A 27487-nucleotide genomic window follows, 5' to 3' on the forward strand; every position below is an offset into this window, starting at 1 on the left:
CTGGGGGAGAGTGAAGAGAGCAACACCAACTGAGGATCAGGGTGTCTAATCCAGGCGGCAATAAGGACAGTGACGCTTTTCAAAACGTCACACAAATTAGATCATGCAACTGAATTAGAGAGAGGATTATTTTGTATCATAAGCAGAAGAGATCTTCACCAAATCCAGTATTCCCACACATTGCTAATTTAGAATAATAAAATTTCAATTACTTATTGCATCCATGAGTTGTTGAAATGATCTATCTTCATCAAAACTTGTTTTCTTTACATTGGGTAGAGCTGCTTAAACAAAATCAAAAGGACATTTAATTTTTACAGTGAAAATGACAAAATGATAAAATAACAGATATTCAAAGGGTGACAGACTGCTACTGTTGGATTTTTCAAAAGATACCAGGGAAAAGGAGCGGAGAAAACTCTGGTGCTGTTGAAATATATGTGGCTCGTCAAATATTTTTATTCTCAGTAACAAAAAAGCACAAAGCTAAGGTAGGATGGGATTGAGAAAGCACGTAAGCAGAGGTCTTGGTTATTGCTTCAGTCATATTGCCACAGGCTTCCAGAAGCATCAGGAGACACTCTGTCAGCAACCTGTAAGGAGAGTTTTCCAGGGGGACCAAAAAGAGATGGGGTTAAAACCTCCCCGGGAAACAGAGTGGAAAGGCAAGAGCTAGTGGGGGCACCAGCAGACATTGGCTTTTCAGAAAGGCACTGTTCTGAACTGGGCTTGGAGAATTGTCTACTGGGAGAAGTGGCATACCCCGCTCAAGAGAATATGGGAAGAGGGGCACCAATCAAATAATCAGAGGATGTCAGGGAGGGTGTGAACATTGGTAAGCATTGCACCAAATACATTTTTCATGAGAGAGGCTAGAGGCCTTTTCTGCATTATTAGTGGAAGAGCTCATTACCAAATCCAGTATGCTCACTAATTACTAACTTTTTTTTTTTTTTTGGTTTTTTGAGACAGGGTTTCTCCATGTAATTTTGGTGCCTGTCCTGGATCTCATTCTGTAGAGCAGTCTGGCCTCAAACTCAGAGATCCACCTGGCTCTGTCTCACAAGTGCTGGGATTAAAGGCATGGGCCACCACCGCCCAGCTTAATTAATAACAAAATAATAAAATTTCAATTATACTTTAGTTTGGCAGGTTCATAATACAATTTCTTGTCTGAAACTTCATCAAACACAAAGACAATGACAATTGAGTTGATAGTGGAATTGCCACCTTGAGAAAATCGGAGAAACTATAAAGACAACTGACCTCTACTATGTTGGGCTTTTCTAAAATGACTAGTGAGCAAGACCGAGGAATACTCTGTTGTTGAAGGAGTGTATGTGGTAAATAAAGCACCTCTGTTCCCATGCTATGAAAATGCCGCTCTATCTAAAAGAGGGGCGGCGGGAAGAGAGCACACTGGCAGGGGCCTTGAGCCTTCTTGACTTGTAGGGCCCAGGCTTCAGAGACATCACTAGACCCTCTGTTCAGTAATATGGTAAGATGGGTTTCCAGATGGATCAAGGACTCAGGGGATCCCCTCCCTGAAAGGTCCAGGTGCTAAGAAAGTGGTGTCAGCAGCAGAGGCAGACACTGAGTATCGGAAAAGAACAAAGACAAGGCCACAGTAGTGGGAGCTCTGCTTTGAACTGGGCTTGGAGAGTGGTCACCTGCAAAAAAAAAGGGGGAGGAGCTATCATCTCAAGTAGTGTGGAGAGAGCAGCACCCACTGACTGACTGACTGGGCACTAACTCAAGGGACCACAAAAGTGGTCACTCTTTCCATAAGCACTATATGGGAAATGTCATTTCATGGATGAGAACAGGATATTTAAGCAGAAGAGCCCACTGCCAATCATGAATTAATTAATTCATACTATTTCAATTACATTTTGTTTCCAAATTATCTTCCTTCAGTCTTTGGTCGGTGAAACTTGTTTTCATGGTATTTTGATAGAGATCTTAAAGGAAAAAGAGAAAAAGACATCCATTTCAAAACCGGAAATGACAAAACAACCGATATTAAAATGACAACTGACTGACCTCCGCTGGGTTTTTGCCAATAGTACTCGGGGAACACAAGTGGGAAAAAGCATGGGACAAAATATTTCTGCTGTGAGGGGTGTTGTGACATGTTAATGTAGATCTCCAAAGCACCAAGTCAAAGGAAGGGCAGGACTGAGAAAGGACACCGGTTGGGGGGTCTAAGGCCATGTGAGGTTTCCAGAGCCCCAGGCTTCAAAAGTATAGTTAGACCTTTTGTCAGCAATAGCAGCCAACTCCACCAGGTAGAAAAAACAAGAGAGAGGTAAATTCTCCCTGCCAGGCAGAACTTCTGAACATGGGGTACAGCAGCAGAGTCTCAAGAACTGTCTCGGTTCTCTTTGGGACTGAAAATGTAGAACACATGTTCAGTAGCAGGGACTATGGGGAAGGTGGGAGATCATTGTTCTGAATTGAGTTGGAGAGTTGTGTTCCGGAAATGTAGCTTCCCCACTCAGAGAATGTGGAAAGAGCAACACCAATTGAGTAATTAGGGAGTGTAACCCAGAGGGCAACAGAGAGGGTAGCAAAGTCAGTAAGTGTTGCCCCAATATACCACTTGATATATGATAGAGCATTATCTGCATTGTATGCAGTAGAGATCAATACCAAATCCAGTACTCCCATAAATTACTTATTTCTAAGCAGGAAATTGCAATTACATCTTGCTTCTAGGAGGTCTCCAATGAATTTCTGGTTAATAAAACTTGCTCTTTTTGTAGTTGCTGGACCATCTTTAAAAAAAAAAAGACATCTATTTTTAACAATGGAATTGACAAATCCATACAATGACATTATATTAACTTGGTAATTGACTACTTGTCAGCTGGGGTTTTCCAAAAAGAGCAGGAGGACAGGAGTGGAGGAACGTGCTCCTACTACAGGAAAGATATGTAACAAATAACATTTCTGCAACCTTGGAAATGACTGACAGTAGATCTCAACCCTCAAAGCCTAGGGCGGACATATTAAGTAAGCACATTAGCGGGGGCTTTGATCCTCTACGGTTCCTAGGGTCGTAGGTTTCAGAAACATTAGTAGATCCTCCACTCAACAAGAGCCCCAAATCAACAATCTGGAAGGGGAGTTCTCAAGGTACAATAAAGCATTTTGAGGCAAAACCTGCACAGGAGGCAGAGGTGGTGTTCAAGGCGTGGCAGTAACAAAGATGGACTGAAGGTGAATCTCGGGAATCTCATTGGTGATAGAAAAGCACAAAGATGGGTTAAGGAGCAGGGGATTTGGGAAACTTGAGGCTTTGAACTGGGCTTAGAACTACAAAGAGAGGTCTTCCCTACTTAGGGAGTGTGGAAAGAATAACACTGACTGAGGAATTAGGGAATCTAATCCAGAAGGCAGTGGAGATGGTGACATTGTTCATAAGTACTACTGAAACAACATCACGTGACAGAGAAGGGCAAAAGATTTTTTTTTCTCTTCACTTAACAGAAGAGGTTCCCAAACTCTCATAGTCCCACCAATTACTGACTTTCAATCATAACATTTCAATTACATTTTTGCTCAGTAGGTTCGTAAAACAATGTCTGCTCAGCAAAACTTGTTTTCTTCACACGGGGATGACGATGATCTGTAAAAAAAAGAACAGAAATTTTTTAACAGTGGAGGTTGTAGTAGGACAAGCCCATAGGGTCCAGGAAATTGGCTCAGAACAATAGCCAAGACATGCACATAATGTACTCCTTAAGAGCCAACCTAGAGTCTGCCTGAGGGCCTAGCAACAGGAGCTGTCAGAGATCCTAGTGGATGTCAGAGTTCCTGATCAGGTCGAGTCTGTCTGAGGACCTAGCAAGAGTCGATGTGATGCCAGAGAACCTGATTATGCCCAGGCAATGAGGGACAACCACACAGACTGGGCGCTGGGAGTAGGGTATATAAGGCCTTCCCTGTTATTGAATAAAGGAGTTCGTTTTTTGCTCTCAACTGACTCCCAGTGTCTGTGTCATTGACACTGTGCCTTCTCACCCCCTCCCCCAAAGGAGCTGTTAGAATCCATGCAAAAGGAGGTGATGGAATAAAGTGACCAATATTAAAGCCATAGCTACTAACCAAGATTTTCTGAAATGGAAAATAAGAGTGGGGAAACACCCTAATGTTGCACAAACCCATGTTGCAATTAAACCATTTCTGCTGCATGTGATGTCACGTGACAAGTTGTAAGGCTGCAAGTTGCACAAGTATCAGAAGAGTATCTGTTCAGCAACATGAAAGGACAGTTGTGCAGGCAGCTGTGCCCAACCCTCCGATATCATGTCACATTGCTGTTATCTGCAGTATTCATACTTGAGAAATGCAGAATTGTGTAATGAACAATATCGCAAAAAAACTTTTAATGATTTAAAGTAAGTTTCTAATTTTGTAATGGGCAGCATGCATAACTATCCCTGGCCACAGGTAGGATGCACCTGAGGAGAAGACTGGGGTTTGGGGTAAAATCTGCTTGGGAAGCAGAGCTGCTGAGCAAAGTGTGGCTGCAGCAGAGGCACAGGCTGAAGGTCTGCCTCAGAATCACACTGGTGATAGAGAAGCACAGAGACAGTTCTACAGCAAGGACTATTGGGAATGTCAGGGTTATTAAACGGGCTTGGAGAATTGTCACCCACAAGACAAGACCGATTTTACTCTGGAGCATGGTGGCATCAGCACCAAGTGAGTAATTAGGGAGTCTAACTCAGAGGGTGACAGAGTATTGCCAGTCTTAGTAAGCAGTACCCCCAAATACCCCATTTTGCATGAGGATAGAGGATTTTTCTACATTATAGTCAGAGAAGATCTTTACATTACCAAATCCAGAACTCCCACACATTATTAATTTCTAATGATAAAATTTCAATTACGTTTAGTTTCCATAAATTCGTGAAGTATTTGCTCATCAGGCAAACTCGATCTTCTTGTACCTGTTGGAGAAACTTAAAAGGGGAAGCATTCGTTATTAACAGTGGACAAGAAGAAATGATAACATGGCAAATTAAAATGACAGTAACAACTCAATTGGGCCTACCTAAAAGAACAAGGGGACCATTCTATGATGCTGGCATATAAATGACAAATGAAATATTTCTGCTGCCAGTGACATGTTACTGTGTGTCTCAAAGGCTCAATGACAAGGGAAGGTTAGGACTAGAAAGCACACTGGCAGTGGTCTCGGTCCTTAAGTTCACAGGGACACAGGCTTCAGATGCATGAGGAGAACCTCTATGGAGTAATCTGGAAAGACAGTTCTCCAGGTGAAACAAAGGGGTCAGAGGCAGAGGGATGCCATCGACACAGGCATACACCGAAGAGCTGCCTCAGGTTCTCACTGGCAGTAGAACAGTCCAGAGACACGTTCAGTAGTGGGAGCCATGAGAAAGCCAGGGTTCTCATTGGGGTTTGGAGATTTCCCAGTTGCAAAAGGTGGTGTCCCCTCTTCTGGGAATGTGGAGAGAGCATCACTAACTGGCATTTATTCAGGGGGCAGTGGAGAAGGTGACACAGTTCCTAAGCATTACCCCCAAGGCACCGTTTGATGGGAAGGGATGGAAGATTTCTGCATTATGTGCGGTATTCCCACAAATTATTAATTTCTAATCATAAAATTTCAATTACATTTTGTCTCCAGAAGTTCATAAAATGAAGATTTCTCTTCGTCAAAACTGGGTTTTGTCGCTTGTGAGGTAGCTTTAAAAAAAAAGATAGTTAGTTTTAGCAATGGAGATGACAAATTAGAAAAATCACAAATATTAAAAGGATCGCTGACTACTACTCAGTTGTGTTTTTTTCTAAAAGGACCAGGAAAACAAGAGTGGGCAACGTTCTATTCACGCAGAAATGAATGTGGTGAATAAAGTGTGCCTACACCAAGTGACAAGATATGTTACTAGAGGTCTCAAGAGCCCAAAGCCGAAGGGAGGGTAGGATTGAGAACGCACATTGGCAGGACTCTTGGTGTTGGCTAGTCTCACGAGACCACACCCTTTAGTCGTCCTAAGTTAAGCAGTATCAGAGCTTCCATTCAACACCCTGCACTGCGGTTTGTGGAGACAGAGCAAGAGACCTGAAGGTCAAAACCTCCTTGGGAGGCAGAGCTGCTAGAGGACAGGGTGGCAGCAGCAGAGGCATGTCTGGAAATCTGCCTCAGGATCTTCTCAATAAGGAAAGTTATAGAAGCAAGCTCAGTAACAGGGGCTTCGAGGATTCTGAACTGGGCTGGAAGAGGAGGCAGCTGCATAGAATGGGCCTTGCTGCTCATGGGAATGAGGAGAAACCACATGAACTGAGTAGTTCCGGAGTCTATTCTAGATGGCCATATAGGTGGCAGTGCCACTGGTAAACACTATCCCCGGGCATCATTTGATAGATGGGAACAGCGGGCTCATCTGCATGTGAAGCGGGAGTGATCATTGCCAGGTCTCAAAAATTATTCAATTCAAATCACAACACAATAGTTACATTTTGACTCTCTTGATTCTGCCAACAGTCTTTGTTCAGACATCCATGATTCTTGTAATAGTTTTTCGTCAGAGATACTTGTCCTTAAACTTGATATAGATGCTATAAAAAAAGAACATTAATTTTTAACAGTGGCAGAGACAAAATGATAGAATAACAAATGTTAAAATAACTACTATTCAATTGTGCCTTCCCAAAAGAAGCAGGGGAACAGTAGTGAGAAACACTGTGCTAAAGGTATGTGGTGAATGAAATATTTCTGCTGCCGGTGACATTTTACTGTGTGTCTCGAAGGCTCACTGACAAGGGAAGGTTAGGACTAGAAAGCACACTGGCAGTGGTCTCGGTCCTTAAGTTCACAGGGACACCGGCTTCAGATGCATGCGGAGAACCTCTATGGAGTAATCTGGAAAGACAGTTCTCCAGGTGAAACAAAGTGATCAGAGGCAGAGGGATGCCATCGACACAGGCACACACCGAAGAGCTGCCTCAGGTTCTTACTGGCAGTAGAACAGTCCAGAGACACGTTCAGTAGTGGGAGTCACGAGAAAGCAGGGTTTGGAATTGGGTTTAGAGAGCTGTCAGGTGCAAAAAGTGGTGCACCCTGCTCTAGGAGTGTGGAGAGAGCATCACTGAGCAATCAGGGCGTCTGTCCTGGAGAGTGAGGATGGTGACAGTCGTGCATGAGTGTTCACAAGACACCAGTTGATGGAAGAGGATAGAGGATTTCTCTGCACATCATTACCCAATCTAGTATTCCCACTAAATTACTAATTTTCAGCCATAACGTATCAGTTACATTTTTGTTCTGGATGTTCTGGAGACGTGTTCTCCTCAGTGAAACTTGATCTTTTTTGCGTTATTGACGAGGCTTTAAAAAAAAAAGACATTTGTTTTTAACAGTGGAGATGACAAAATGATAAAATGTCAGATATTAAAATGACAACTCCTACTCAGTGGTGCTTTTCCAAAAGGCCCAAGATAACAACAGTGTAGAAAACTTGTGTTGGACAAATTCACCTGGCCAATAAAATATATCTGTTCCCAGTTGCATGATATATTACGGTAGGTCTACATGGCCCAAGACCAAAGGGAGGAGGAGATTAAGAAAGCACATTGGCACTGGCCTTGACCCTCAGGATGTTAATAGGGCTACAGGATGCAGATCTTCCCATCGAACCCCTAGTCAGTAATCTGGATGGGTAGCTCACTAAGCAGAAAAAGGAGGAGGCAGAGAGGCTGAGCAAGGGCTAGTAGAAGCAGACAAACAGGCTAAGGTCTGCTCAGGATCTCACTGGTAAGGCAAAGTACAGAGATGAGGTCACTAGCGGAGCCTGTGGGGGAAGAGTCAGTGTTGTGAACCACACTGGAGAGATGTCAGCTACACAAAGTGGGCTAGCTCACTCATCAGTGTGGAGAGAATACTACAACTGAGTAATGAGGGACTTAAATCCAATGATTTAATCAGTAGATCATGTGGCATGGTTTATTTATATAAGGAATATATGCAATGCACCACATGATGGCTAAACACAGAAGATTTATTTGCATCATAAGCAGCAGGTATCATGACAAAATCGAGTATGCCTACAAATTTCTATTTTCTAGTTATCATACTTAAAATAAAATTTTGGCTCCAGGCTTTCTGGGAATGCCTCCAGCTCAGTAGCAATGTCATGGGCTCTCTTTGGGTTTGTAACAGAAGCTTAAGAAGCAGAGGAGCTGCCGATTCTGATCTTGTCCTGTGTTGCTCAGGCAAGCCTTGAACTAATGATCCTCCTGCCTTAGCCCCCAGAGAAGTGATTACAGGCCCACTATTGTGTCTTTTTGAGAGGACTGTGTACTCGAAATCTTTCTGCCAGAAGCAGCCATTAGTAGTTCTGAACAGAGGGACAAATGTCACTAACGTAGCCTAGCATCTGAGGCAGAAGGCCACACTTTGTCGCTGAACTGTGTTAGGAGCTTCTTAATGGCTCATCTGTAAAAATGGCATTCTCTGTCTCATCTCCTCTTGCTCATTGTGCCTCTTCAAACTCGTGTGTGTGTGTGTGTGTGTGTGTGTGTGTGTGTGTGTGTGTGTGTGTGTGTGTGTGTGAATGTGTGCGTGAGTGTGTGGTGTGGTGTGTGTGTATGAATGTGTGCATCTGTGTGTGGTGTGGTGTGTGTGTGTGTATGTGTGCACTATTACCATTTAAAAGAGCTCTTCTTTTCTGCTTCCCTTGTAAAACTTGCTTAATCCTCCCCTGTACATTTCTCACCTCCCTTTATCCTTCACTTTCATTTTTCCCTCTTTTCAGTCCTATATTTATTTCATTGTTTCCTTCTTCATAGAACTTACTTTGATCTTTCTAGATTTTTATATAATTTGCAGTAGCAATTCTTGACTCTTCCTTGGTATACATATCATTTTATCTATTTCCCCTTATTACTCTTTTTGCTCTCTCCCTTCTTCCTCTGCCTCATTTCATACCCTGTCTTTCAACATACCTTCTTTTCACCCTATCTACCTATCATCTATGTATCCATCTATGTATGTATGTATGTATATCTTATTCTATATATCTATCACCTATCTATCATCTATCTATCTCTATCATTTATCTATTTACCTATCTATCATCTATGTACCTATCTACTTTCTATCAATCATCCATCTATCTATCACTCTTTGTGTATTATCTATCTATCTATCATCTGTCATCAATTTATTATATATGTATCTCTATCTATCTATCATCTATCTAAGTACGTGTCTATCAACTATCTATCATCTATCTATCTAACTATCATCTATCTATCTATCATCTATAAATCTATAATCTATTTATCAATCATTCAAACTATCTTCTATCTATTATCTATGTATCTATCCATATATCTACGATCTATCTATCTATGATCTATTTAACATCTATCTACTATCTATCTATCTATCTATCTATCTATCATATATCACCTATGTACCATCTATCTATCTATCTATATCATCTATCTATCTCTATCATCTATCTATGTACCTATCATCTACTTACCATCCATCTATCCATCTCTATCTATCATCTATCTATCTATCTATCATCTATTATATATGTATCACTATCTGTCTATCATCTATCATATATGTATCTATCTCTATCATCTATCTATATACCTATCTATTATATATCTAACATCTATCTATGATCTATCTATCATCTACATATCTATCTATCATCTATTTATCTATCAAACATTCAATCTACCTATCATCTATTACCTAGCTATCATTTATCCATTTATATCTATGACCTATCTATCTATCTAACATCTATCTATCAACTATGTATCATACATCTATATATATATCATCTATCTATATATCTATCGTCTATCATCTATCTATCTCTATCTATCCATCATCTCTGTACCTATCTATCTATCTATCATGTATTTATCTATCATATACCTATCTATCATCTATCCATCATCTATGTATCTATCATTTATCTATCAATCTAACAATTAATGTATCATCTATCAATCATCCATCTATCAGTTTCTATCTATCATGTCTATATATCATCTATCATATATGTATATCTATCTATCTATCCATCATCTATATACTTGTCTATCATCTATCTATCATCTATTTGTCTATCAATCATGCAATCAACCTATCTATCTTCTATTTTCTAGCTATCAGCTATCTATCATGATCTATCATCTCTATATCTATCTATCATCTATCTATCCCTATATATCTATCTATCATCTATTTATCAGTCTAACACCTACCTATCTATCATATATCTATCAATCTATCTCTATCATCTACCTATGTACTTATCTTTCATCTATTCATCTATCTATCATTTATCATCTATCATCTTTCTATCGATCTATCATCTATCTATCATTCTACCTATCATCTTTCTATCTATTGTCTATCTTTCTATCATCTATCTATGTATCTATCATCCATATATCTATCTATTTCTATCTATCATCTCTCTATCTTCTAGTATCTATCATCTATCCATCATCTATCATAAACCTATCTACCATCTATCAATCATCTATTATCTATCATCTGTCTATCTACCATCTTTCATTCTATCCACATATCATCTTTCTATCTTCTATCATCTCTCTCTCTATGTCTCTATCTCTCTATCTAAGTACCTATCTATCATCTATCAATCTATCTTTCTGTCTCTTCTAGTGGTTCTGTTCCTTTAGCCACTTTTTCATCAGGCTATTCAACACGCTTTCCTACTACTTCGAAACCACCAAAATAAATAGCTGATGAAAAAACAACAGCAAAACTCAGGTTCCAATAAAAAGGGAATGGAAAAATTAAAGAGAAAGACAAGGGGGAGAAAAGAAAGGGAATGAGAGGAATAAGGGCACAGAAGACTGTAAAGAAGTCACAAAGGGAAGGAGAACACAATGGAATGGATAAAAAGGGAGAGATAGTAGTAAAAGAAGAAATGAAGGAAGAAAGAAAACGCTGAAATGATAAGTGTGGAAAAAGTGAACTTTAAAAGAAGGAGAGAGGAAGAGAGAGGGCTGTTCGAAGGGCAGGGGTAGTAACACAGTAAGAGCACAGACAGTGGGAAAACGTGGATTCTAGAGAACTCGGGAAAATGTTAGGGACGATGACTACATGGTGGCTAGACAGGAAAGTGGGAACACACAGAGAAAAGGAAAACCATTTGAGTTTTCAAACACGGAAATGGCTAAGGTTAGTAGTGAAAGACTGTCGGAAGGGAAGTGCTAAATAGTCAGGTGTGGTGGTGCAGGGCTCTAATCCCCAGACTCTGGATGCAGAGATGGAGGTTAGCTTGGGTTCTGCATAGTGAGCTTTAGGCCAGCCAAGGCTACATAGTTAGACCAGGTCTCAAATGGTCATAAATGAGAGATGACACTTGATAAATGACAGGTGTGTGGGGAAAAACACAGTTACATTCTGAGCCTATATGTTCTTCTTTTTAAAATGGCGACTGCTTTAAAATTATCCCCCACGAACATAACTATTCTTGTTTTACTTATTGCTTATTCTTTCTCAGTGTCATATTCTCTCTTTGTAAAACTTTCTCACATGTGGTATGAAAGTGAAAGGAATACTGGGGTTAAAGTTTTAAGGAGGGATAAGGTAGGAGGATAGACGAGGGATGGGAATGGGTTAACCAAAAGTCAGGGTGTATGGAAAGTCTCATGGAGACCCATGGCTTTGTAAGCTAATGAAAAATAGATACATCTTCAACAAAGGATTTCAAACAGAGGTACGCTGTATGGTGCCGCACTCAGATACACTGATTATTAAGTGAAAATCTCAGTGGCAAGTGAGGGACACCTTTTTTATGGTTGGGGGTCACACACCATGAGGAACTGTATTAAAGGACAGCAGCATTGGGAAGGCTGAGACCTACTGCTCTAGGTGGTCCAGGCCGGCTTTGAGCAGGTGATCCTTCTGCTTCAGCGTCCCATGGTCTGGTATCACAGGTGTGCATCATCATGCACCATGGTGGGCAATCATAGCCCCTTTTTCTGTGGTATTTCCACCGTCTCTCTTCTCAGTTACCTAATTGTCCCACTAATCTTTACTCCAGTTACAACTGGATTCCTCTTTTAATAACCCTCTTACGTCTACCTTTCCCACTTCCTTCATTCCCAACTTTATAACCTTGGTAGTTTTTGGCTCTTTGTTTCTTGTGTCTCTCCCTCAATATCTCTTTTTAATCCTTGTCTCCAAGCTCTATTCTCCTTTCACTTCTGTTTCTTTTCCAGTCGCCTTAATCCCTGATTCCTTCCTTCCTTCCAACTGTTTTTTCTCATCTTGTCATACACAGTTCATCTATCTTGTCTTCTTCCTCCCCAACTTAACTTTTTATACTGATTTTTCTCTCTTTCCTCTCTCCTTGCTCTCCTCATTTGAGACAGGGCCTCATGTAGCCAAAGCTAGCCTCAAACTCACTGTGTAGCTAAGAATGACCTGGAATTCCTGATTTTCCTTTCTCTACCTCATGAGTGCTGGCATTACAGGCGTGTGCCACCACGTCTAGCTGTGATGTTGGGAATTGAACCCAAGGCTTTCTGCACGCTAGGCAAGCACTCTACCAACTGAGCTACATCCATAGCCCTAGTTTCTGTCTCTTCCTCCACTCTCTCTCTCTCGTGGTTTGCACACTTACTTTTCTACTGGTCTGTCCCATATCTATACTTTGTTGACTTTTTCTCCAAGCTGCAGGCTGTCCTTCTAGCTACTCCTCATGTGCCTTCCCCTTCCTCACGCCTACTTCAAAATTTCCTTCTACACTGCACAATTGCTCTTGATTTTTTATGGGCTTTCCCTCTTACATCCTCTGTCTAGCTCTGTTCCTTACTGACTCATTTTAAAGCACCCTTCTTCTTCAGTCTCTGTCACTGCCTCCTTTATTTTACTGTCTTTCCTTCACATCTAAAATCGGCACCTTCTTTCAGAACATTTGCCATTTTACTCTCAGTGTCCCCTGTTCATCCACCTATGTTTCTGTAATACTTTGCTGGCATCTTACATACGCATCACTGTGTTATCTTGTGCTCTACAGTTTGACTGTTCTTACTAATCCTACCTTTCTAACCTTGTCTTATACTGAAATTCTCTTTTTAAAACACTGGTCTTTGCAGGGACTTACAAATTGTCTTCAGAGTGTTTTCCTATCTCCTTACTTCATTGCATCCTCCTTTGCACTATGCCTGGATGTCTCCTTTTATCTGATATACGACCCCAAAGGGGTCATGACCAACATGTTGAGAACCACTGCAATTCCTTGGAACCATCCACAAAGTCTTGTTGTACCCTTAGAGTTTCTTCATGTCTACTAGTTTTCCTAGACTTGAACTCCAGTTAAATATTTACTATCTCCTCCAAGGTCTACAATCTACTTGGCCTCCACCATTCAGGCATTAAAGATCGAGTAAACATTAACTCAGTGGCGTATGTGGTCCTTTAGAGGGCCTTAGACTTTCTCACTTCTGAGTGTACTCTGTGTTGTGAGATCCACCAGACTTCAGATGGTTTTGTCCACATAACCTGAAATGGGTCTTCTGCCTTGTTTCCTAGGTCATTAGAAAGACCTTTAAATAGGGACCCTGGCTGCTGTCAATATTCCATATCCTTTCTCAGCCTGAAGTAGCACTAACTGTCTTTGCCCTAATTCTCCTCTCCCCACACCAATGGCAGCTAGGGCCACCTGTTTTGAGGGAGGATTGAAGCAGGAGACAGACAGTTAAACTGTTATGCACTTAGCCCCAGGAAGACCCTGACTCCAACTACCTCAAGCGAATTTCCTGACACCAATCCCAAGTGTCCCATGAGAAATCTTACAGGTGCTTCATGAATCAAAATTCCTCTGAATGATGACATTTAGATAATTATTTTAGTTCATCATGGAGTTCTGGTGCCAGGAAAGGAATTTATCATCTAGTGTATCAGACGACAAGTCACCTTTTAACTCCTTACCCACAATTTTCCAATTTTCCTCTTTGCTCCGTGACCATTTAAAAGCACATAGCCCTTGCCACTTAATGGTGTCCTCTCTTGGAACTCCTCATGCTTTAGGAGTTTATCTTTCTAATAAATGACATTGGTCGAAGCACTCAATTTAAGCCCGAGGGCTTCATTATTCACTGTCCAGAGGACAGGAACCTAGGGCCCCAGCAACTTGTAACTAGAAGCACCACAGATTGCTGCCTGCTGCCATTGCTTACATCTTTCCTTCCCTCTTTTATCTGGTTTTGCCTCTAAAATCATCTTCCCTTTGGCTCATTCTGTTTTATATACTATTTTACTAGACTCTATTACATTTTTCCTTTTCTTTCTTACCACCATTTACCTATTCACTTACCTTCCTGCTAATCTATCTATCTATCTTTCTTTCTATCTATCTATCTATCTATCTATCTATGTATCTATCTATCTATCTATCTATCTATCTATCTATCTTTAATCTTTCTTTCTTTCTTTCTCTCTTTCTCCTTCTTTCTATCCATCCATCCAGCTATCTATCTTCTATCATCAATGATCAGTTTTCTGGTTTTTTCGGGGGTATTTTTGTCTTTTTTTCTTGACTCCTACTTCTAAAATGTGTCCCCACCATAAAATTGCACTCATGTTACTGGTCCCTGTGTCTCAGTCTTACATTCCCTCTCCTTCAACTCTTCACTGATCCATCCTTTGTAAGCTTTCCTTTTCTCTTTGTTCATTGATTCCTTTTCAATTTTCTTCATATTGCTTATGTTTGAATGCATACTTTTCTTTCTTTTCCTTTTCCTGCATTTTTATCTTGTCTTTACTACTGACTTTTGAAAAACCAGTACTATGGATCATGCAGGACAAAATAGACAAGGAAAGGTTAAGAAGTAAGGGTGAGGGAAGGAGCCTCTTGCCCTCATCCATGTGGATTTGGCTTAAATCGCTTGATGAGTTGAGAGTTTCTACACAGTTGACTAGAGACTGAAAGCATATCTTGAAACCATGCTTCCTTTCTATAAATATCAGTTACTTTCCTGAACCATTCGCTGCCCCACCCCTTCCTTTTCTCCCTGTCTCATGCCAGTATTTTCTTTTCCCGGCTTTTCCACTTAAAGTTCTAGCAACTGTATGTCTATCAAAGCAATTACTCACCTTCACAACTGTCAAACATCTTTCTTTATGGTGTTTCATAGGCTTTTAAAAAGTAGCTTTCTCCTCATTCTCAGCACTGTATGAGGGCCTTTAAAAATTCTTGTAACCTAATCTTCCTAAGCCCCCCCCTTCCTCTATTCTCCTTTCCTATGTCTCCTTAACTCTCATTTCCTTTTATTTGTTTTTGTTTTTTGCCTGCTTTGCAGGCTGCCTTTCCTTGCAGCCTCCTTCCCTGATTTTCCATGCCTCACGTACTCCTTTCCTCTCTTTCTTCTGTTCCTATCTTCCATTTGCTTTTCCTATTTTTCTGACTTGGGTTGTATTGGTTTTCTAATTTCCTACATCTCTACAGTCCCTCTCATCCCTTTCATAGTTCTGGGAATGGAAAGGAGGGCCTGAGCCTACATCCCTGGGCCCTGAATTGCGCCCTTACAGTCTGTCCTTGTATCTGCATCTCCCCCACAAGGCTGCTGCAACCACGCTGTCTTACCTTGTTCTACTGATGTTTCTGCTTTCCTCATTCTCTCCCTACTGGCCAAGATTCTTGCTGACCAGACTCGAGTCAGGCTCGTAACTTTTCTGCTAGGCCATCAGTGCACTTCCATTGAAAACCCAGCTTGAAGAAAACCCTTGCTGCATCAGTTCAGACACCACTTTCCCAGTGCCCAGCCTGCTCCCTTGTTCTCCACCATTCCCCGGGGGATATCCTCCCACCCTGGTCCGTCCTCAGCAAAAGTTACTAGGTCCCTTTAACCCGATCCTCCCCACCCTTTGCCCCTCTCCTCTGAAATCCTCCTGAATTTTGCATCTCCCAAGCTCCACTTTACCCCTTGACTCGGTTTCCGCTGGCCTGTGGTCTCTCGGGAGTCTGGCTCTCTTTTCTGCAGCTGTCCTGAGAACACTGTTTGATCTGCTGGCTGGCTCATCCTGTCTTTGAAACCCCCTTTCCTTCTTCACTGTCTTTCCCGGCTTCCGGTTTTGTTTTCTTTTACTACTTCTGTGCAAAGTTCCTTTTAAATATACTATTTTCTCCCTTTACAGTCGTATCTATTTGAACCCGTCTTTTCTTGTTCTGATTTTACTGTCTGCTCTTAACCTTCTCCAGCAATCGATCTTGCCCTTCTGTACTGGCTCCTCTTTTTCACCACTCTTCTCTCATTTCCACATCACTTTTGGTTTCCTCGTTTGATTTTTGAGACAAAGTCTTACTTTGTAGTCAAGCTTGGCCTGGCACTCACTGTGTAGTCCAGGCTAGCCATGAATTCATAATCATCTTGCCTCTACCTCCCAAGTCCTGGGATTACAGGTCTGTGCCATGTCTTGTTCCACTGACTTCGTCTTTGAAGGTCTTTTTCTTATTCTTTGGCGTCCCCCTGTCCCTCCTTTTTCCTGTCTTTCTTATTTCCTTCATTTCACTTTTCTTCACCTTCTGTCCTTCCTCTTTCTTTTCCCTTGATCTTCTCTTCCTTTCCTTTCTTACTCCTTATTCTATCCACCTTTACCTGTCTTTTTCCTGCCTTTCATTTTTCTCACACTGTCTTTTTACTGGCTCCACATACTAATTTTTTTCTCACCAACTCTTTAACTTTCTTTAAGTATTGATTTTAAAAACATTTTCATTATGATGTGTATGGGTGTTTTGCCAAATGTGTGTCTGTGCACCACACGTACGTGGTGCCCTGAGGCCAGAAAAATGCTTCCTATCCCCTGGATCAGGAAGTACAGTAGTGAGCTACCGTGTGGGTGCTGGGAATTAAACCTGGGTCCTCTGCAGGAGCAGTCAGTTCTCTTAACTACTGAGCTGCTTCCTCATTCCTTGGCTTCATCCTTTTAAGGTGTTTCCTGTTATCATCTACTGTGTTTATATTTGGATTGAATTCTAAATCTCTTTTACTGTTGCAAATCTATGTCACCTACTTGCTCCTTTTCATTTTTCTTTCATAATCAGATTCCCAAATACTAAAAACAGTATGTTTTCCTACTCATTTTTATACTTTTGCTTTCTCCACCCTGTCTTTTCTTTTCTTGCCTTCTCTGATGACTTTCTCTCACTCATCCTCACTAATCCCCCTTTCCCCCTTCTTCCTATGCCTTCATTACGTTTCCTGTCACACCCCCTCCATGTCTCCCCTCTCTTTCTCTATTTACAAACTCTTGTTATTTTATTCAATGTGCATGTGCGTGTGTGCGTGTGTGTGCGTGTGTGTGTGCGTGTGTGTGTGTGTGTGTGTGTGTGTGTGTGTGTGTGTGTGTGTGTGTGTCTGAGTGTAGGTGTGAGCACCTCATGTGTGCAGGGGCCTGCATAGACCAGAAGAGGGTGCTGGATCCCTGGAACTGGAGTCAAAGGTGTCTGTGGGTCACCTGATGTTGGTGTCGGCACCAAGCTTGGTCCTCAGCAAGAACAGCAAATGTTCTTATCCATGGAACCATCTCTCTGGCTCCCCAGGCTCCTGTTTGCTAAGCCTTTGCTCTCCTTCCTCAGGTTGTATATTGTCTTAATTTACTAGCTGCTTTTTAGAATCCAGTCTATGCTGATTCACTTTTCTTCTGAATCACCTGTGTATTTTTAGCCTTTACATTTTGGGTACTCCTGTTGTGCCAGATTTCCTTGTTCTCTTGAGGGTTTTCTTTCTATCTTACCCTTTCTTCTCGCCTACCTATCTACCTAGCATAATCTCTAGTTCAAGTCTTTTAGTGCCTTTTCAAAATGACTCCTACCCATAGTGGACTTGATCTCACTAGTTCCACATCATGCTAATTGACTTTGTCTCCAGTAGTTCACCTTTTATCCCGACAAGTTTTCCCTGCAGGTTTTGTTTTAGGGTTTTTTCAAGGCCTTTACTTTTGTTCATGTTTGCTTTTTTAAATCTTCCTTTTGCTTTTCTATCTTCTGCCTGTCCCCTTTCTAGCCTCCTCTTCATCTCCTCCATTCTCCCTTTCTCCTTCCATCTCTTTTCATGAGCTCACATTTTATTGGCTCTTCCTCTTCAATTTTTTTCTTTTCTTGCCTTCTTTCTGATTCTCTTTTCCTGCCATGTTGTTTTATGTTTTCTTTCTGGTTTATTTTTCTAAAATTCAGACCTATGAATCTGTCTACATATCGTGTTTTCAAAAACTAATAACCCTCCCCCTACAAGGCCTGAATTACTCTTTGGGCCCCTCCTTTTCAAGCATCTCTCCCATAATTCCCTCTTCTTTTTTAAATGTCCTTCCTTTCTTCCCCTGCTTCTCTTTGACTTTCACTCCATTTTGTCCATTTTCCTTGCTTTCTTTCATCCCTATTCTCGCTAGCTTCCTTCCTTCTGTACTTTCTTCCTCCTTCGATTCCTCTCCTTCTTCTCCTTTCCTTCCTTTCTTCCTCCCTCTTTTTCCTATCCTTTTTCTTCACCTTATTCTCTCTTCTCCCTCCTCCAACATCTACCCTCCCTCCTCTCTTCCCTCCCTCCTCCCAATCTCTTCCCTCCCTCCTCCCACCCTTCCTCCCACCTCTTCCCTTCTTCTTCCCACCTCTTTCCTCCCTCCTGCCACCTCTTCCCCTTCTTCTTCCCACCCCTTGTCACACCTCTTACCTCCCTCCTCCTCCATTTTCCTTCCCTCCTCCCATCCCTCCTCCCACATTTCCCCTCCCTCCTCCCACCCCTCCTCTCACCTCTTTCCTCCCTCTTCTCACCTCTTCCCTCCCTCCTCCCACCTCTTCCCTCCCTATTCCCACCATTCCTCTCACCTTTTCCTCCCTCCTCCCACCCCACCTCTCACCTCTTCCCTCCCGCCTCCCACCACTTCTTCTCCCTACTCCCAATTCTTCCTTCCCTCTTCCCAGGTATACTCCCTCTTCCCACCTGTATTTATTTCATGCTACCATCCTTTCCCCTACCTTCTTCCACTTTCTTCCCTTCCTCTTGTTCTCATCCTTCCCCATACCTCCTTCCTCTTTCTTCTCTTTCTCATGTTCTCATTCTTCCCCCTCCTTCCTCTTTCTTCCCTTCCTCTTGTTCTCATCCTTCCCCATACCTCCTTCCTCTTTCTTCTCTTCCTCCTGTTCTCTTCCTTCCCTCTTCTTCCTCTTCCTCTCTTCCTATGGTTCTCATCTTTCTCCCCCTTCCTCTTTCTTCTCTTCCTCAAGTTCTCATTCTTTACCCTCCTTCCTCTTTCTTCTCTTCCACTTCTCAACTTCCTCCCTCCCTCCTTCCTTTCTTCTCTTCCTTATTCTCAACCTTCCCCTTCCTTTCCCTTTCTTCTCTTCCTCTTGTTCTCATCCTTTCCCCTACCTTCTTCCACTTTCTTCCCTTCCTCTTGTTCTCATCCTTTCCCCTCCCTCCTTCCTCTTTTTTCTCTTCACCGTGGTCTCATCCTTCCCTCTCCTTCCTCTTTCTTCTCTTCCTCTTGTACTCATCCTTCCCCCTCCTACCTCTTTCTTCTCTTCCTCTTGTTCTCATCTTTATCCTCCTTCTACTTTCTTCTTTTCCTCCTGTACTCATCCTTCCCTCTTGTTCCTCTTTCTTCTCTTCCTCTTCTTCTCAACTTTCACACATCCTCCTTCCTCTTTCTGCTCTTCCTGTTGTTCACATCCTTCTCATGTTTTCATCTTCTCTTCCTCTTCTCATCTTTCCCACTCCCGCCTTCCTTTTTCTTCATTTCCTCTTGTTCCCATCCTTCCCCCTCCTTCCTTCCTCTTTCTTCTCTTCCTCTTGTTCTCATCCTTCCCTCTCCTTCCTTTTCCCCTCTGCCTCTTGTTCTCATCTTTCTCCTCCTTCCTCTTTCTTCTCTACCTCTTGCTCTCATCCTTCACACTCCTTCCTCTCTACTTGATCTCAGCTCTCCTCCTCCCTCCTTCCTCTTTGTTCTCTTCCTCTCGTTCTCATCATTCCCTCCTTCCCTTCTTCTCTTCCTCTAGTTCTCATGCTTCCCTCTACCTCTTTCCTTTCTTATCTTCCTCTTTTTCTCCTCCTTCCTCCTGCTTCCTTTCTTCTCTTCCTCTGGGTCTCATTCTTCTCCCTTCTTCCTCTTTCTTCTCTTCCTCTTGTTCTCACCCTTCCCTTTCCATTCTCTTCCTCCTCTTCCTCTTATGCTCATCTTGTCCCTCCCTCCTTCTTCTTTTTCCTCTTCCTTTTTTTCTTATCTTCCCCTCCTTCCTTTCTTCTCTTCCACATTTTCTTATCTTTCTCCTCCTTCCTCTTTCTTCTCTTCCTCTTGTTCTCATCTTTCCCTTGCCTTTCTCATTCTTCTCTTCCTGTGTTCTCATCCTTCCCCTCCTTCTTCTCTTCCTCTTTTTTCTCATCTTCTTCCTCCTTCCTCTTCCTCCTCTTCCACTTGTTGTCATCCTTCCCCATCCTTTCTCATTCTTCTCTTCCTGTGTTCTCATCCTTCCCTCTGCTTCCTCTTTCTTCTCCTCCACTTGATCTCATCTTCCCCCTTCTTCCTCTTTCTTCTCTTCCTCTTGTTCTCATCCTTCCCTCTCCTTCCTCTTTCTTCTGTTCCTCTTGGTCTCCTCTTTCCCCCTCCCTCCTTCCTCTTTCTTCTCTTCCTCTTGTTCTCATCCTTTTCACTCCCCTTCCTCCTTTTCCTTCCTTTTAATTCTCCCCCTTCTTTTCTTCCTTCTCTCTTCCTTCTTTTTTCCCCACTCTTGCCCCTGTTATGTACCTTCTTTTGCTCCTTCTTTCTTGTTTTATCTTCTTTCCTTTTTCCCTTCCCATCCTCCTCCTTTTTTCTTCTCTCTTTCCTTTTCTGTTTTGTTCCCTCCACCCTCCCTGCTATCCCTGTTCCTCCTACTTCCTGCATTCATTTTCTCTTCCTTCCTCTTTCAGACAGCATCTTCATAATTTATTTAGTTCAAGTCTCTCTACAGGAAGGATAACTAGTATGCTGTCTCCTCTCCTTATTTCCTTTTAAAGAGTACTGTCTCCCTTCATCCAAGCCCTTTGCCCCTTTGTAACTTACAGTCCCCTCCTTCCCTCCTTACCTTTTACTTACTTTTAGAAAAGCACTCTGCTTCTTTAACTTCGTAGGGCTGAAGTCTCTTAGATATCTCTGCACACCTTTACAAGTGTATTGGAATTCCTTCCTTAGTAATCCTTTTCAAATCCCTCTCTCACCATCACAGTCTTTTTACTCTTTTCCTACTGGCTCTTCCTTCCTTGTCTACCTTCCCTCCTTCTCTACTCACTCCTATCTCTTCTCTAATTGTCTTCATCTCTCTCTACTCCCACAAACGCATTCATGCTGGAGTCTACTGGGTGCTCCTGGTCTTTTTTCGCTCTCTCCTTGTCTTCATTGGTTCTTGTTGTATCATGTTTGCCTACAAGGTGCTTTCTCTTTTCCAAGATTTTTGTTCTTCTTTCCCTATTACTTGCTTTGTACACTTTAATATTCTCTCGATCTTTGTCTACTATCCCTTTCTTGATCTAACTTCTCTAATTTATTTCTGTTCTTACTGGCTTGTTAAACTTTTCTTCACTTTTTAATGTTTTCTTACTGCCTGCCTCAACTTACTTCTCTCATTTGCTTCTGGATTTCTTACCTAAGTGTACATGCTATCTCCTCTTCCTGGCTGTTTGTTAAACTGTGTATTTACTTGTTACGTATATGTATTGTGCATATACTTTTGTTAACTGGATCTGTAACTGGAAAGTGTATCACAGAGTACCTGACACAGGAATTGAGGGCTCCTAGTACTTACTTTTGTAGGGGTCTTTTTAAAAAATTGTGTAAGCATAAGGTGGTTTTATGTGGCCACTAATAGTCAATACATTGTTGCTCAACTTCCACTCATCCACTATGTCTTTTATTTTCTCTCTCCTATCTCTCTCACCTGTTTCAGGTTGTCTTTTGCTTTCAGGGACACTTGCTTCCCGCTTTTCTTCTTTTTTATCTTTTTCTTGCAGTTTTTGTAAATGGTAGGCCATTCTTTTTTGAAGCAGTACTTTTTTCTGCAAAATATGAAAAATACGTTAAATAGGTTTCAAATTCAAATACAAACCTGACAGTAAAAATACAACATAGATTATTTCAAATGTGATGATGTTCCTGAGGTAGAACTTTGTTCCTGTCTGGAGATATCTAAATTTACAACGAATTTGAAGAGAGGTACTAAGAGGCAAGTTTCCTTTTATGATTCAGCATGAAATTGTAAATAGGCTTGTGCACATGTGTGCATGTGTTCATGCTCTCTTACAGTCTGGAAATTTAAGCTAGGGTCTTGTACATGCTAGACAATTCCTTTACTGTTGAGAAAAAGCATATTTTAGTAACAACTCAATCTAATTTAACTTTCTGGAGACTCTTGAATTATAGATTGGGGCGAGAATCAATATCGATTGGGGCTCCATCAATAACTATCTCCTGAAAATTCATATTTTAAAATATAAAATTGTGGCAAAAGCCTTTCTTAAGACAGCCCAAGTCCAGCAAAAGCTAACTACCTTTTGGTTAATTTCCTCTCTGATTTTTCGCCGATGTTCGTCAGCTTTTGCGTCTCTCTTAACTTCTACTCCAATCTTTGATAGAAGTTTCATCTCCTTGGATTGCCATTCCTATGGGATATGCCATTACAGTTCTCACCATATGTCTATTTCATTTTGAAACTATTTTCTTTTTCTCCAACCAATATGCAAATTAGGTCAAATCAATGGCCTAACACATTTTGGGTCAATAATAAAGCAAGTCTTGCATTGACTTGTGAATGTGCTTATCTATCTGCCATTCACTGGGACTGTCCTGCTGGATATGATGAAGTGGAACAGCAAAGAAATTATTTTGTTATTACAAGCATGACGCCAGCAAAAATGTGACTCTGAAGATGAATCTCAAAAGATACTGGTAAGAGGGTGTTGACTTCTAACTCAGGGAAGTTATCACATGTACTTGGCTGCTCTTAAAGGTCTTCTGACAGAGAAACGAAACAAAGAGCCACACCAGAACTCACGTGGAGGTCATAGGACAACTCTATGGACTGAGCTCTCTGCTTCCAACTTCACATGTGTTCTGGGACTTGAACTTAGGTCACCAGGCTTGCACCGGAAGTGCCTTTCCCACTGAATCCTTCTAGCTGGCCTGGGTTTCTTTTCTAAACTGAAATAACTTCAAAGGATAGAGTGAATCTGTTCAAGTTGTTTACAAATAAAACAACCATGCAAGTTACCCATTTAAAATTTGATCCTCACCTCCTCAATCTGTTTGTGTTGATTCAGTTTTGTTTGAACACTATACCAATGGAGTCTGTTTTCTTCTTCTAACTGCACTGTGTTTCTTCTTCCCAAGGTGTCTTCAATTTTGTCTAGCTCTTTATTAATCATACACAAATGTCTAAGTAGAAGTCAAACAAAGGAATGTAAGTCTTTCAGGATACCTGCCACTCTGGAACTCTGGAATATCAACATGTATTCTGGTATACTCTGAGATGAAAGTATGGATTATAGGAGCCACATAATGAGTACCTGGCTTTCAATTACGATAAAGTTTTTGGAAAAAAAAAACCTTATAATTCTTCCCTTTAGCTTCTAAGGCTGCAGCTTGATTTCTACACGGTAATGTGTGATTAGTAGCTGAAGGAAAATACCCATTTGGTAGAGGAATGGCATGTTTACATTAGATAAAGTTGCAGCAATTTGGTCATTGTGACATTAAAATAATTTACTTAAACTCATGTTTGACATGTGTTAAAGATACTCTCTCTCCCTCTGGTACCACAGACCTGGCTTTCACTAAATCAGTGATTTATATTTTGCATTTCTTCAATAACAGTTTGACTTACCTCTTGGTCTCCTGGCAGCTCCAGTTTCTCAGGTAGAAACTGGCCTGCCTAGCCTTAGTAACAAGGTTCCCAATCCTTGTGCCTCTTGATGTCATTTTTATAATTTAAATTTTTTTAAAAATTGTGTATTGGTGTTTTGTCCATATGTAAGTCTGTGCACCACGTGCCTGCGAAGGGCATCACATCCCTTAAAACTGAAGTTACAGATAGTTGTGAGCCACCATGTGGGTACTGGGATTCAGACCCTAGTCCACTGGAAGAGCAGGCCCCCTTGATATAGTTCCCCATGTTGAAAATGCTGAGGGCCTTAAATGTGTCTAGTGTTTTTGCAGTTTTGGGGGTCTCTATTGTGCCCATTTTGAAATATACTCGAACCCTGACTCTACCTTCGTTTTATTATTCGGTCTTGATGCGGGGAAGTCTTCTTCCCTTCTCGTAACAACCACTGCTGAAATGAGGCAGCAGCGGCAGCGTTGGCACAAGCGTGTCTCTCTTCGTTCAGCTTATTCACCTGGCTTTCTATAATTTTCTGTAAGAAAACAATTATTGGATGTCAGATGTTTGACAGAAATAAACCTTTTCTTTGATATATTTTCCTTAAATTTAATCTTAAGCAAATGTTCTGAGTTTTACAAACTGTTAATTCTGCTAACCAGCTTTTAGGCCTTGCATGGCCTCATTCCACAAATAAAGTTTTTATAGGTAAATATCAAATGGGATCTCTATCTTTTACAGATTCTTTGTAGAGACTTTATTCCTGGAATATTTTAAGGAAGTATTGTGCAAAGGGCCTAGCTTTTCACAAATCTTTTTTATGGGTCCCAAATAAAACAAACTCAAATATTTAACTTACTTGTTCCCTGACATAATTTCTCTCAAAGTCAATTTTTAAAGTGGTAAGATATTGTCTGTATTTGTTCAGCTCTTTTAAGGAACATATGACCTACAAATTCAAAATGAAAAACATTATAAATTTTGAAAATTAGAACATGTTTATTGAAGAGAAGAAGAACATTCATTTTAGTAACAACTTTAGGATCGAGTGTAAGAATGGATGGAGTTTTTGTAACATTTCGGTAGTCAGGATCTTTAGACAGTTGATGACCCACCAGAGATTTTCTAAATAGTTCACTAACATAGCTCCAAGTCAAAGTTCCTTTAGAGACCTGAAAATAAATGCGTCAGTGCATTCACATACCAAAAATTGTAATTATCTTTTCCTATCACTGAAAAATTGTCAACTATAAAGCAGCTTTTACAGGAAAAAACAGCCACCCGACACTAAGCATTTTACTGACTTCTTTCTGCGATATCTGCTAGTGGTCGACTAGAAGTTGGCACAGGTACTAAAGCACCTAGCAAGTGCCTAGAGTTTGCTGGTTAGAAGCAGGCCTCCACGCACTTTGTTATTGCTGGTGATGTAGCCTCCCTGTCTTAGTTTCTTGAGCATGTCTTTTCGTCTGAAGTATGCTTTAAGGTGTGGATCATGAAGACTTTGGTAGGTGGTTTCCATGAGTCTACAGTAAGGATCACTAAGATTAAAACCAAAAGAAGGCCGATAAAGCTGCAAAAAGAAACATATGTGAAATTATTGCAAATGCAAAATTCATGAAAATACACTTTTAGACATCAGTTTATTGAAAGAATTAGAATGTTCACTGAAAATAAAATATACAAGCAGAAACTGAAGTGAAAGAATGTGATGGGTTGATCTGGGTAAATATAATGTCTTTCAACTTCCCTCTCTTCTCCCAGTCCATTTTTCACTTTAGAGGTGGCACGTGGAATACTATTTATGAACTCTGTGCTTAATATACCTATAGGCTCAACCTTAGTCCAATTCCTGTATACATAGGTCAGGATAGACTGTCAGCAAAGAGAGGAGAGTACATGGAAAGTTTCAGGAGCCAGATGAACCAAGGCACAGAAGCAGAAATCAGTATGTTGTGTATGTGTAGGCCAGAAAGATCACAACCTGTCAAGTTGAGGCTGTGGTTGAAGAAAAGTCTAGATGGAGTGTTTGCAGCTCTTTCTGGGGCTTTCTATCATTAAAGTGAGTTTAAAGACTTTAAAACATTGAAGCTCATTTCATTCCATTTGTGTGAAACTGAAGGTGATATACAAAGTGCAATCATAACAAAATGTTTCCAATTTAACAGCTAAAAAGGGCAAAGAAAACCACTTAAACACCATTAAAATGTAGTTTACCTTTTCACTTATATTTGTGGTATAGAATATGTTAGTACTTCCTGGGATAATGGGCAGTTTGGCCCCCAGGGGCAAGTCCAACAGGCTAGATGGTCCAATCTTTGGAACAATAGGTTTCTGTCTCTTCTGTGGGAAAGAAATGCGAATGTTTGTCTTTTCTACTAGGAAGTGTTCATTTAGTTGACATCAGTTGTCACACTTGAACCAGATAGCACAACCCAGGTTGCTAGGCACCTGGGTGGAAGGAACTGCCTCGCTGTAAATCAAGAAGGCCTTACCTTCCTACTTCCTAAGCCAGCACCCTACTTCTGGGTCCTGCCCAGGCTAGTATAAGTCAGTGGCACCTTGAGTCAACCGTTGCCCTGGTTCAGAAGGTGGGAGGCTCCATCGTGAAAAAGTCTGTCCTGTTCCTGCCCTTCAGCCAGACTCTTTCCCCATGATTCTACCTGCTGGCCTGAAACCTGCCCTGACCCAGAAAGAAGGGCAATGAATAAATGGACACTATGGAGGGGCCACCACTCACGGTACTACAAGTGTCTTTGTCAGTTTTGAGGTTGCCAGAAGCGGCTTTGGAGGCAGCAGCTTCGGCAGCCTTCAAACAGTTGTTCAGGTACAAGTCCATGGCTACCCGTCAGGCCCCAAGGGCTGGGGGCTGAAGGAGTGGACTGTCTTCTGGTCTCCCTTCCTGCGACTGTCTTCTCCGGTGTCCGGATCCAGACTGAGCCAAGGCCCTAGACAGCCTGGTAACAGGACCTCAAGAACGCACACATCACAGTGCTGCTTTGCTGACGTCCTTAGTGGGCGCCCTCCAGGCCACGCCCAATGGGCGTCGCCCTTAAGACATGTCATACCAGCGGAGGTCATCCAGTAGGTTTCCAAAATAGATGTGGCTCCAACAAGCTCTAACAGATGCCACTTCTACCGTTGTCGGTTTCTAAAGATGTTGCCAACAAAGACATTGCCTCAACAGACACCGCCCAACAGACAATCCCTCCATCGGCTGCCCCCATAGACATTGTTCCAGCTGATGTCGCTCCACCGAGTGTCATCCCAGTGGATGTCGCATTAATAGACGTCATCCTTGAGCGGGGCCAAAGATCTGAGTGCCTCTTTAGGAGCGCATGCGCATCACTCAAACCTAGCAGCTTGAATGGCTCCAGTTGAGAAAGTAGCCTGAAAGACCCTTAAAGAGTACCCTAGTGCTGATGCTACCACATGGTTTAGCTGAAGAACATAGAGTTACAGGGTAGCCTGGCTACAGAGTGAAACCCTGTCCATAAATAACAAAAGAAAATGAAACAAAACCCCAAAGCTGTCAGACATTAATCCCAACAGACTTTATGGGTTTTTGTAAGTTCTACAGCCATCATTAAAAACTATATAAGGTG

General features: G+C 41.5%; 1 protein-coding gene across 1 annotated transcript; it reads right to left on the reverse strand.

The window, feature by feature from the left end:
* Positions 1-1560: 1560 nt before the first annotated feature.
* Positions 1561-26721, reverse strand: LOC128117642 (fibrous sheath-interacting protein 2-like). Its single transcript, XM_052749773.1, has 12 exons — positions 26623-26721; positions 26100-26225; positions 25294-25455; positions 24745-24834; positions 24278-24420; positions 23302-23443; positions 22561-22671; positions 21951-22068; positions 4899-4970; positions 3557-3631; positions 1890-1961; positions 1561-1670 (listed from the first exon to the last, which is right to left on the reverse strand). The coding sequence occupies exons 1-12, from the start codon at positions 26719-26721 to the stop codon at positions 1561-1563; spliced, it is 1320 nt and encodes a 439-aa protein (XP_052605733.1).
* Positions 26722-27487: the final 766 nt, after the last annotated feature.

This window comes from Peromyscus californicus, unplaced genomic scaffold (genome assembly GCF_007827085.1).
Source record: "Peromyscus californicus insignis strain IS unplaced genomic scaffold, ASM782708v3 Scaffold_10__1_contigs__length_136768540, whole genome shotgun sequence".
NCBI classification, from domain to species: domain Eukaryota; kingdom Metazoa; phylum Chordata; class Mammalia; order Rodentia; family Cricetidae; genus Peromyscus; species Peromyscus californicus.